This window comes from Triticum urartu, chromosome 4A (assembly GCF_056163025.1).
Source record: "Triticum urartu cultivar PI428250 chromosome 4A, HENAU_Tu73, whole genome shotgun sequence".
NCBI classification, from domain to species: domain Eukaryota; kingdom Viridiplantae; phylum Streptophyta; class Magnoliopsida; order Poales; family Poaceae; genus Triticum; species Triticum urartu.
Window position 1 is genome coordinate 262,212,005 of NC_141876.1, and position 12,456 is coordinate 262,224,460.

At 43.4% G+C, this 12,456-nt stretch overlaps 1 protein-coding gene across 1 annotated transcript; it reads right to left on the bottom strand.

Moving 5' to 3' along the window:
- Positions 1 to 279: 279 nt before the first annotated feature.
- Positions 280 to 3,446, bottom strand: LOC125551518 (DNA binding / DNA-directed RNA polymerase). The gene is made up of 4 exons (XM_048714777.2): positions 2,957 to 3,446; positions 2,308 to 2,454; positions 1,412 to 1,720; positions 280 to 942 (listed from the first exon to the last, which is right to left on the bottom strand). Exons 1-4 carry the CDS (start codon positions 3,326 to 3,328, stop codon positions 505 to 507), a joined length of 1,266 nt encoding a protein of 421 aa, XP_048570734.1. The 5' UTR covers positions 3,329 to 3,446; the 3' UTR covers positions 280 to 504.
- Between the last annotated feature and the right edge of the window lie 9,010 nt (positions 3,447 to 12,456).

Sequence of the window (12,456 nt, forward strand, 5' to 3'; positions counted from 1 at the left end):
GAGAGAGAGATATTCAGAATTCACCTTTTACGTGCTCTACACGCACGCTAGTCCTGGCGCTTATAGCAGGGCAGAGAACACACGCTTACAAGTGGCCCTGAGGTCCACAGAACCAGCTCACAGACAGCTGGGCCCTTCGTCGCTCGGCTATCGACCTGCTGGTTCATCGTGGCAGGTGACCATCACAGTAGACGATGGCAAGGATGTGGCATCTCTTTCCAGAAGAAAAATACAACCAAAAATTACGACTCAACTCACGACAAGGTGGTATACCAAATGTAGCATCAAAAAACAAATTTCGGTAGCAAGCAAATTATATATCAGTAATATGGTTCCTCTCGTAGCAATTCCCAAGTGACAATAGAAAACAAAAACAGAACAACCACCTTCATCATTTTCTCCACTACATTGGTGAAACTGAGCTGAGGGCACATTGGTTCGACGGTGGCAATGCATACCTTTCCTATCACAACCATATCAGATGGAAACCAATAACTAAGATGGTTATTTTCGCCGCCTTCTCCTTGTGACTTGTTGTGGGAACTTGAGGGGTGCTGGAAGTGTCATAAAAAATGGTTTAAAAGCACCTGTTGACACGGACTTGCATCCCAGCTGGTCATAATATGGTTTAAGCATCTGGCGGTTCATTTTCAAGTCCGCACATATATCCGTAGGTTCAGATCTGAAGTCATCAGCAAAAAGTGTGAGTACTAAAATGTAATTGATCAGAAGCTCGTGTTTCTCGGTCGACAAGGAAGAAGACCCTGGCTCCGTGAACATCAGCAACAGCTTGCGGTGCACCGCCTGTGGGATAATTGGTCCACGGATGGTCTGGTCTTTTTCTTTTCTTTTCTGCTTGGACATGGAGCTGTTGCGCGCCAACAAGGACAGGAGATGTGTGATATAGGATAGTATCCAAGCAAGCCTTTCCTGATCTTCACCCTACAAAACAAAACAAAAGCTAATGATTTTACATCACATGGAATAATAAGTGAAGCAACTCTTTCTAAATTAACTTTAGCACAATATTGGGCAGACAGTTAGTTTTCCATCATTAACTGCATAATATTGGGCAGCATAACTACGTAAATATCTACAAAGCAAAAACATGGAAAAGTAGCAACAATAGTGTCTTGATATCTGTCATCCAAATACAATAACAGAAAGAATGTGTGCCCCACATCACACATAAACTGCCTACGGAGTAAGGATGCATCCTAGACAGATCCACTGCAGAAAAATATCACGACAACGTAAAAATATCAGCTTTTCTCAAAAATCCTGCTCAAGTCTAGAATAAAGCTAGTTTCAAGAAGCTGGATACTACTGTGAGCATGCTGGTATTGAAACAAAACAAGGTCTTGCAACCGCCAGATAACACGAAAAGACATAGAAAACCATCACTATTTACCTGAAGTTCCTGCAACTTATTCACACGATTCGAGACAAAACTCCCATAGCCTTTCAAACCAAATTCTCCCGATTCAAAGTGTCCCACAATATCAAGAAGGTGTGGCCGTATATTTTTTGGAATGATCTCATCAAAAAGATATGCCTTTTCCGATGTATCTGCAGCAGGATCATAAGGTGGAATGTTGCGAACTTCCATTGATGCCTGACTATCAGTGGCATCTGCAGTGGTCTTGGACTCTCCAAGATCAAGGTCCAAATAAGCAGAAGGGTCATTCCTTTGTTCTTTTAGTGACTTCCACTTATTATCCTGCAAGGAATAGGAATACATATATTCAACTGAACCAAACCATGTTTGTATCCAAAACTTAAGTGTTAAGCATGTCAGAGGACACTGTTAAGATGGGAGAAGAGGAGAAGAAGAAAAATAATCCTGTAACATCATGAAAATGGCTGCGACCTATTTAAAATGGAAAATGTTAAGTTCACACATGTAACAAGTCTGTGGAAGCTTATTTTTACTTTAAAAACCAGTTACATACATATACAAGAAAGTATTTTCTTGTCACACTAAAAAGAGAGAGGAAAAGCCAAGTTTATCTAAATGCACAAAACTATTGTAGCAAGAGGTATATTATTTTCATGACAGTTCATGCTAAATATTTTCCATCATTACAACAAGAAAAAAACAGTGACACCTTACATTCATGACCATTATGTTCTACTCCCTCCGTCCCAAAATAAGTGACACTTATTTTGGGACACTTATTTTGGGACGGAGGGAGTACTACCGTACAAAATTCAACGCTCAGGCTCACAGCATGAAATAAAATAATAATTACAAAAAAACAAATATAGTCAACAGCAAAGACAGTAGACCCTGTACCACAAACATACCTTATCCTTATCTTTCTTGGTCCCATAAGCCTGGGTAAGATCTTGTCTGTTCAATTCAGTATCTGCTACAGAAGAACCTGCTTCTGCTGCTGACTGTTGTGAATGAGCCGGTTGCTGCACTTCAAAGTGTGGCTCTAGCCTCAAAATCTGTTTGGAAATACAAACATTCAGAATAACGCTACATATCCTCCAATCACAAATGCTAATCTTATTCGAACTAAATAAACCTCAGATACATTCAATGTAAACCATTATAATGGTCATACTGAGAAAGAAAATCCCCTTGCAGCAGTTCAGATACCATCTCACCAACCACAGGAACTCGGAGCAGGCACATCTGCTCACAAAATCTTAAATTATGCTAGCGATGTTACAGAATCACCCAGTTGCAGCATTTATTTTGAATTAAGGAGGTTAACCATAAAACCAATTACAGATTAGCGCAGTTCCAATGCCCACCCGAAATCTCTTGTTCCTTTGAGCAAGCATGTCAGTTCTTAGGACAAGAATTGATTTATAAACGGACTAGAACTGCTTATAAATATAAATGGGATCATAACATTTCACGTCAACTAAGAACAATACTGTATGTAGAATTGCTTAAACAAGACCGAACAAACTTTGGCGCCATCGGGATGGAGATGCTCACCTTGTTGGAGGCGATGGGGACAATCTTCAGAGTGCTGGTGGCCTTGTCGAGGACGCCGAGGGCGTAGCCGCAGAGCTGCGGCGCAGCGGCCTCGCCGGCGTAGCTCCGGCCGACGAAGTCGGGGCCTCCACCAGGGGCGACGACCACTAGCTCGACGCGGTTATGGTGCTTCTCGTGGCGGAACAACCGCGCACGTGGGGGCTCTGCGGCCGCAAGGGGGTCGTAGCCCGTCGGAAAGTAGCCGACGACGGGGGCGGCGGCGCCAGGAAAGGAGGCATCTACAGTGACTTCGATGGCCTTGCGCTTCTTGGAGTGCCTCTTCTTCTTCTTGGAGGGGGCGGCAGGGGACGGGTCGGTTTCGTGGCTCGCCATTGGGGACGGCTCTAGGGTTTTGGAGGTCGTCCAGTGCTAGGGTTTTTTCGCTTAAGGCTGAGAGGAAGAATGGATGTTTGCACGAAAGTCCTCCACAACCACAACATTGCGTTTCATTTAAGCTATTATCTCAATCCAGTACCTGGGTATATTAGGCCAAGTCGTGGTTCGGCCGCGTCCCTTCTTCGAAGCTAAGGGACGCAAAACACGGTCCAACACGCGAAGCAAACAAATAAATGTTTTTTTTTCTTTCGGTTTTGATTCATTTTCGATTCAAATTTAAACCGTATTTTGCATTGAGGCGGGTCGATTCCTGCAGGAGCACTTTTTTTTTGAGGGATTCCTGCAGGAGCACCTATGTGCCGCTTACTGCGGCAACCAGTCGGGGCGCCCCCCGACTTGGCGGCCCACACAAACCGCGAGCGGTGTAAAAATGAAAGAAAAACATGAAGCTTCAGCAAAGAATCGATCTTACGACCGCTCACTTCTAGAGCAAGGTAAGTAACCACTACGCCTGATTGATGCTTATGGTGATATGGCAATGCGAGTACTATAGAACTAGTCACATCACCAGATCCGGTTATTTTTTCTTTTCTGGACTTTTTTTTGTAATTTCTGAATATTTTTCTTAAATGTAAGAACGTTTTTACGAACACACACGAGTTTTAAATTTAGTTAGCATTTTTTGAATATGTAATCAAATTTAAAAAAAGGAACAATTTTGAAGTTGTGGACAAATATTGAAAAACAGAAACATTCTTAAAAATTACGATCAGTTTTGATAAAAACATACAAGTTTTTTGAAATTTTGAACAATAATTTGAATTGTTGAAAAAAACTAAAGACAGGAACATATTTTGAATTTGTGACCAGATCCTGAAAAAGTATGAACATTTTGTTAAATTCTGAACAAAATTCACAATCATGAACAAATTTTGACAAAATGCGAACATTTTTTGAATTTGGGAACACTTTTCAAAAAGAGGAGCATTTTTTAATTTGTGAACAAATTCTGAGAACAGGACATTTTTTAATTTGTGTTTTTCTAAAACGGGAACATTTTTTTAGAATGATGAACAATTTTTTAAAGATGTGATTTTTTTAAAAGAAAAATGTACCAGACAAAATTTGAAAAACGATCATTTTTTGAAAATTGCAAACAAAGAAACGTGAACAATTTTTGAAACATTCCAAAAAATGTTCTAGAATCTGAAATTTGTTCAAAAATTCAAAAAACATGGTCTATATTTTGAAAATGTGTGTACATATTTTGAATTTCTGAACATTTTCATAGACAAGAAGATTTTTTTGCCTATGCGAACAAAAAATTTGAAACTGCAGAAAATGTTTTCAAAAAACATGAAACTTTTTTGAATTTTCGAACAAATATTTGAAAATGGAACATTTCATGAAATTATGAACATTTTTTGAAACAAAGCAAACAGATATTGCAAGTTATGAACAAAATTTGAAAACAGAACACTTTTTGTAAAAATGAACAAAATTTGTAAAATGTGAACATTTTTTGAAAAAGAAAAAGAAATCCAAGAAAGAAAAATGAAAACGAAAAGAAAAGAAAATCAGAGAAAAAACAAAAAAGAAATAAGTAAAGAAAATAAACAGAAAAAGGAAACAAGGAGAGAAAAGGGGAAAAAAGAAAACGAAAAGATAAACAAAAAAGAAAGAAATCCGGCTCAGAAGGTTCCCAAAACAGTAAAAAACCGGCTGGGAACCTCTGGAAGGTTCGCAAAACGGGAACGCTGAAAGGAAACAAGGAGAGAAAAGGGGAAAAAACAAAACGAAAAGATAAACAAAAAAGAAAGAAATCCGGCTCAGAAGGTTCCCAAAACAGTAAAAAACCGGCTGGGAACCTCTGGAAGGTTCGCAAAACGGGAACGCTGAAAGGGCGTAAACAGGCCGGCCCAATAGGACCTATCAGATCGACCCGCCTGTGCGAATCTGCGATTTCTTGCTGCAGAGAGAGGCAAATAGGATTCGAACCTACGACATCCTCCCCGACAGCTGGCTGGTGCAACCACCCCGCCAACAAGCGCAGTCGTGCTAACATTCTAACATATTCGTATTTTATTCAATCCTTTTTCGTTTTTCGTTTTTCTTTTTTCTTTTTTCTTTTTTCTTTTTTGGTTTCTGTTTTTTCTTTTTCCTTGACCGTTGGATTGTCACCAAATACGTGATTTTTTTTTTGAATTCGCTGAAAACTTTTTCAAATGATTTTTTTTTCAAAATCCATGATTTTTTTTAATTTCGATGAACTTTTTTAAATTGGGTAAAGTTTTTTCCAATTTTGATGAACATTTTTGAAAAAAATCGATGAACTCTGTTCAAAATCGACGAACTTTTTTCAGAATCTATGAACTTTTTTTCAAATCTGATGAATTTATTCCAAAATCGATGAACTTTTTTCAAAAACCTATGAACATTTTTTAAAGAGATGAACTTTTTCTTTCAAATTGATGACTTTTTCTTAACAACTGTAAGCCTGTTTTTATTTCATAATTTAATTTTGTAAGAAATAGAAAAACTGGGTGGTTTTTCAGCAAAAAAAGGAAAAAAAACTAGCTACTAGCAAGCGTTCGAGGGAGCGACGGATCTAGCGATCGAACTCAGCGACCTTTTTCGTTTCCCCGAGTGAGCGAGCGCGCTCGTGGGCCGGCCCATGCCAGCGACAGTGCTAGCGCCTATAGCCCTGACTCGGGGCTCTTCTCGAGGCATATAGCGCGCGGACGGGCGGGATGCACGCCCTTGTCCTCTCCTGACCCACCCGTCGGTGACACAGACGCCCTTTTTCTCTTTTCTTGCCCCTCCCCCGCCCCCTCCTCCCGTTATCGTCACCGCCACTCTCGGCGGCCATTTCTCGAGCGCTTTTCCTCACTTTCCTGCCAGGCTGACACAACACTATGAGATCCAGTGTGTCGTCAAACATTTTTCGTATTTAGACTGAAACAATTATGAAAGATGGAGACAATTTAATTACAGACATAGTTAGCCATGTCCAGAATTGTGTTATGGCTCGACAGCAAAAACAGGCAGTGGACTCGAATAAATTACATAGAGAGAAAGATGGAAGAATACGCATGATTTGTGGGCCAGAGATTATCGAGTCAAATCTATAATATCTAAATAGTTCATCCCCATTATCCTAATTGTCTTGACATGCAGTCTATCCACATCATCCAACATGCCCCACAAATACCACATATGAAAAAGTCCAACAATTCAGCATGGTCGGAGGGCCCCAGAGTATATCTCTCCTGGTCGGAGGGGTGAATCCCATCTTGCTCGACCATGTCTCGCAGCATGGGTCTGGACAAGTCTGAAACCTACCTTTGTAACTACCCAGTCACAGAGTAGTGTTTGGTCGGCCCAAAGCAGGTCTGTCACCATCCCGAGTACATCCGCTAGCTCAGGTCTTAGGTCGTAGAATTTATGTTGTACTAGAGACTCATAGATGACATATCGTTGCGTCTCATAGTTCGGTCTGTCCGACTCGGACCTTATCTCGACTCGGATCCGACCGTGTCGAATCCGACCAGATACTTCCGAGCCCATATTATTCGGTTAGCATCTAATGCTCCATGGCTAGTGAGACCGAGCCATCCATCGTGTCATATGCTAGTCTAGTTGTGTAACACCCCGGATGTAATTTACCTTATTTGTACTCCAACTCTTGCCGTTTCCGGCACTAAGTTATTTTATTTCCTCGTTGTCGGGCTTTTGTCTCCGTGTGTCGTTGTCTTTATCATGCATCTCATATCATGTCATCATGTGCATTGCATTTGCATACGTGTTCGTCTCATGCATCCGAGCATTTTCCCCGTTGGCCGTTTTGCATTCCGGCGCTCCTATGTCCTCCGGTGTCCCTTTCTACCTCTTTTTCATGTGTGGGTGTTAAACGTTTTCGGATTGGAACGAGACTTGTCATGCGGCCTTGGTTTACTAACGGTAGACCGCCTGTCAAGTTTCGTGCCATTTGGACTTCGTTTGATACTCCAACGGTTAACCGAGGGACCGAAAAGGCCTCGTGTGTGTTGCAGCCCAACACCCCTCCAAAGTGGCCCAAAACCCACCAAAACCCTCTCCATCACCTAGACCATTCGATCACGATCTCGTGGCCGCAAACGCACCTCATTTGGAGCTTCCTAACTCCCTCTACCTCTATTTAAAGGCCTCCCCCGAAATTTTCGGGTCTCTCCAACCCCTAACCCTAGAAAATCTCCTCGCGCCGCGCCGGACATGTCCGTTCCAGCCGGACAACCTCGCCGCCACCAACCGCAGCATGCCACGTCATCCCGCCGACCCGCCGCCGCCCGAGGCCCGCGGAGCCCGATCTGGGCCCCCGCGGCCCATCCCACCGCCGCCGCACGGGGGCGCCCGCCCGCGGTCGCCTCGCCACGCCGCCTCCTCAGTTCCCCGCGCCGCCGCCCGGAGTTGCACGCCGCCCGCGCCGGCCGGAGCAGCTCGCTCGCCGGCGTGCTCTTCCTCCGCTGCGGCCGGCCCGCGCCTCGCCACCCGAGACGCCGCCCCTCCTCTCCGGCAACGCCCTCCGCCGCCATCGCCTCCTCACCACCGGATCCGGCCACCTTCCGGCATACAGGAACTCCGGTGAACAGTGTTCTCTGGCGACCTCGGTTTCCACGCATGATCTGGATCCGGATCTGGATCGTGAGGTTGACCTAATTTTGCCCGAAACCCTAACTTTTAAGCCTACTTTGACGCATCATAACTTCCTCACCATGACTCCAATTCGTGCGTGTAGCATATCCAAATGTTCGTCTCGACGAGTACATCATTTCATCTCATTGCATCATTTTCATTTGAGCTCATCTTGATGCCCGAAATGCTATTGGAAGAGGGCTATGTGATGATAGTTTCAGATCTGTTTCAGCAATTGCACTTTTGTCATTTTTGCCATGATTGATGTGTGCATGCTATGACCCTGAGCTCTACATGTGTTTTGATGTATGCCATGCCATATTTACAGGGGTGTATGCCATGTATTTTTGTGATCTTCGTGGTGACTAGCACAAGCATGCAAAGTAGCTTACTCAATGATGCTAATTTCAGGGACTTAGAATTTCACTAAGTCCTTGCCCTGTCATTATTTTTATGCCATATGTTCATGTTGTTTCCTAGTGATCCGTGCCTATTTTGAGCATGATCAGTAAGGATGTTTTGTAGATAATGTTGTGCTCTATCCATCCATGTCTTTGTTTGCAATTATGGAGCACCCTAGCTTGAGTCAATCGAGCTCTACTTTTGCTATAAAATGTTCCTGGCAGATTATTAACATGTTTAGCGATTTTGGCGAGCTTGTTGTTGTTGATCCATGCATGCTATGTTGTTGTTCTTGCCATGTATAGATTCTATGCCATGTCTATTTGCTGGGTGTATGCTTATTTTGTCATGCAATGGCTCGTAGTGAGTGCATCGAGCTCGTAAACATGCCTACTCGTTAACTGTTTTGCATGCTCCAGTTTTTCACTAAGTCTGTATCTGTTTTTGTTAATTGCTATGTTCACATGCTTGCAATTGTATTTTCTGATCCCTTTTGGCTCATGGTCACTAAGGGACTTTTGTTGTATGCTTTGAGTATCTTCATGCCATGATTTGCTTTGCCATGATATATTCCTGTAGCATGTAGTTATCGTGCTCTAAACATTGCTTCCTGATATTAAATTCCTGACATGCTATTAATTTTACTAAGTCTGAAACCAGTAATCTTTTGCACTTTTGCCATGCTTGTTTGAGCTTGCTATTGAGTGAACTAGCCGTAGCTCAGTGTTCATATTTTGTCAAGCATCATGAGTGGATCCCTGCCATGTATTTTGTTGTCATGTTGGAGTGCTGTAGCATGTTGTTCTTGATGCATTTAGAAGGCTACTTGCTGTTAATCGCAGACCGGTGCCATATTTGTTTTGCTTGCCATTTCCAAACCGTGCATCCGATTCCGGTGATCTTTATATCGATTTCGACCGAAATCACCTCACCTTTCCAGTGGCACTCTTGGATTTCCAAGTTGAGGCCAGGTCCAATCATTCCTTTGCAAATCATGCATATGCATCACATATCGCATCCCACATATCATACCATGTTTGCATCATGTTGTTTGAGCATTGCACGTGGTTGATTGTGTTCCTTTTGCTTGTTTTTATTGCTTGGGTAGAGACGGGAGACGAGTACGTGATCGAGGAGCCCGTTGAGTACGCTTACGAGGATCAAGTCAACTCTGAGAACTTTGCAGGCAAGATGACTATACCCTCGAAATCACTTCTATCTTTGCTTGCTAGATGCTCGCTCTTTTGCTATGCCTATGCTACGATACCTACCACTTGCTTATCATGCCTCCCACATTGCCATGTCAAACCTCTAACCCACCCCGTCCTAGCAAACCATTGTTTGGCTATGTTACCGCTTTGCTCAGCCCCTCTTATAGCGTTGCTAGTTGCAGGTGAAGATTGGAGTTTGTTCCTTGTTGGAACATGTTTATTGTTGGGATATCATCATATTATCTTGTTTATCTTAATGCACCTATATACTTGGTAAAGGGTGGAAGGCTCGGCCTTATGCCTGGTGTTTTGTTCCACTCTTGCCGCCCTAGTTTCCGTCATATCGGTGTTATGTTCCCAGATTTTGCGTTCCTTACACGGTTGGGTTATAATGGGAACCCCTTGACAGTTCGCCTTGAATAAAACTCCTCCAACAATGCCCAACCTTGGTTTTACCATTCGCCACCTAGCCTCTTTTTCCCTTGGGTTTTCGGAGCCCGAGGGTCATCTTTATTAAACCCCCCTGGGCCAGTGCTCCTATGAGTGTTGGTCTGACCGAGTAGACTGCGGGGCCACCTCGGGGCAACTTGAGGGTTGGTTTTACTCGTAGGATGTCTCATCTGAGTGTGCCCTGAGAACGAGATATGTGCAGCTCCTATCGGAATTTGTCGGCACATTCGTGCGGTGTTGCTGGACTTGTTTTACCATTGTCGAGGATGTCTTGTAACCGGGATGCCGAGTCTGATCGGATTGTCTTGGGAGAAGGAATATCCTTCGTTGGCCGTGAGAGCTTGTGATGGGCTAAGTTGGGACTCTCCTGCAGAGATTTGAAGTTTCGAAAGCCATGCCCGCGGTTATGGGCAGATGGGAATTTGTTAATGTCCGGTTGTAGAAAACCTGAAACTTAACTTAATTAAAATGCATCAACTGCGTGTGTAACCGTGATGGTCCCTTCTCGGCGGAGTCCGGGAAGTGAACACGGTGTTGGAGTAATGCTTGACGTAGGTTGTTCTAGGATCACTTCTTGATCATAGTTGTTCGACCATGCTTTTGCCTTCTCTTATCGCTCTCTTTTGCGAATATGTTAGCCACCATATATGCTAGTCGCTTGCTGCAGCTCCACATCTTACCTTTACCCTTCCTATAAGCTTAAATAGTCTTGATCGCGAGGGTGTGAGATTGTTGAGTCCCCGTGACTCATAGATTACTTGCAAAACCAGATGCAGGGACCGATGATACCGTTCCAGATGATATGACCGAGCTCAAGTGGGAGTTCGATGAAGACTCTCGTCGTTACTACGTGTCTTTCCTAGATGATCAGTAGTGGTGCCCAGTTGGGGCAATCAGGGACAATGTTGCATTTGGGGTTTATCTTCATTTTTGGTTCCGTAGTCGTACCTTGAGTGTATTTGGATGAATGTAATGTTATTTATGTATTTGTGTGACGTGGTGAGTGTAAGCCAACTATGTATCCTTTCCCCTTTATTTATTTACATGGGATGTTGTGAAGATTACCTCACTTGCGACATTGCTTTCAATGCGGTTATGCCTCTAAGTCGTGCTTCGACACGTGGGAGATATAGCCGCATCGAGGGCGTTACAAGTTGGTTGCGCGTCCACACAACCATTTTGACCAGGGACCTTTTAGGACAGTCATCATACAATGCATAGTCCCACAAAAAAGTCATGTACTTGCTGATACACATCATTGATAATGTCCAAGGACTATCTTTTTTCATAAACACATAGGAAATAACCATACATGATTAACTCTAGGGCACATCTCCAATAGTCTCCCACTTGCACTAGGGTTAATCAAACAGACATCATATGCCCATAGCTCTAACGTGCCCCTCATGCTTGGGTTGTGGAAGCGGCTTAGTCGGCGGACCTGCAACATTTGCATCTGTGTGAATTTTGCATAACTCTATATCACCATTCTTTACGATCTTTCGTATCAGGTGATATTTCCGATCTGTGTGTCTGGTCTTGTGGTGATTCCTTGATGAAAGGATCAAGAAGAGATGTCTAGAGGGGGGGGTGAATAGACTCTTAGCAAAGAAAAGTAGCAGTTTTTAATTTCTTTAAGCTAAGGTGGAGTTTTAGCACAAGTTTAACCATTCACAATACATTCAAGCAAGCATGGCAAGAGTATATGAGCAGTGGAAAGTAAAGCATGCAATTTGCAAGAAAGTAAAGGGATGGGATTAGAGTGTGCAAACGCAATTGGAGACTCGGAGATTTTTGGCGTGGTTCCGATAGGTGGTGCTATCGTACATCCACGTTGATGGAGACTTCAACCCATGAAGGGTAACAGTTGCACGAGTCCACGGAGGGCTCCACCTACGAAGGGTCCACGAAGAAGCAACCTTGTCTATCCCACCATGGCCATTGCCCACGAAGGACTCGCCTCACTAGGGTAGATCTTCACGAAATAGGCGATCTCCTTGCCCGTACAAACTCCTTGGTTCAACTCCACAATCTTGACGGAGGCTCCCAGGTGACACCTAACCAATCTAGGAGACACCACTCTCCAAAAGGTAATAGACTGTGTGTTGATGATGAACTCCTTGCTCTTGTGCTTCAAATGATAGTCTCCCCAACACTCAGCTCTCTCTCACAGATTTGGATTTGGTGGAAAGATGATTTGAGTGGAAAGCAACTTGGGGAAGGCTAGAGATCAAGATTCAAATGGTTGGAATGGAATATCTTGGTCTCAATACATGAGTAGGTGGTTCTCTCTCAGAAAATGAATGCTGAAGTGTAGGCACGTTCTGATGGCTCTCCTTACTAATGAAGGAAGGGTGGAGGGGTATATATAGCCTCCACACAAAATCTAAC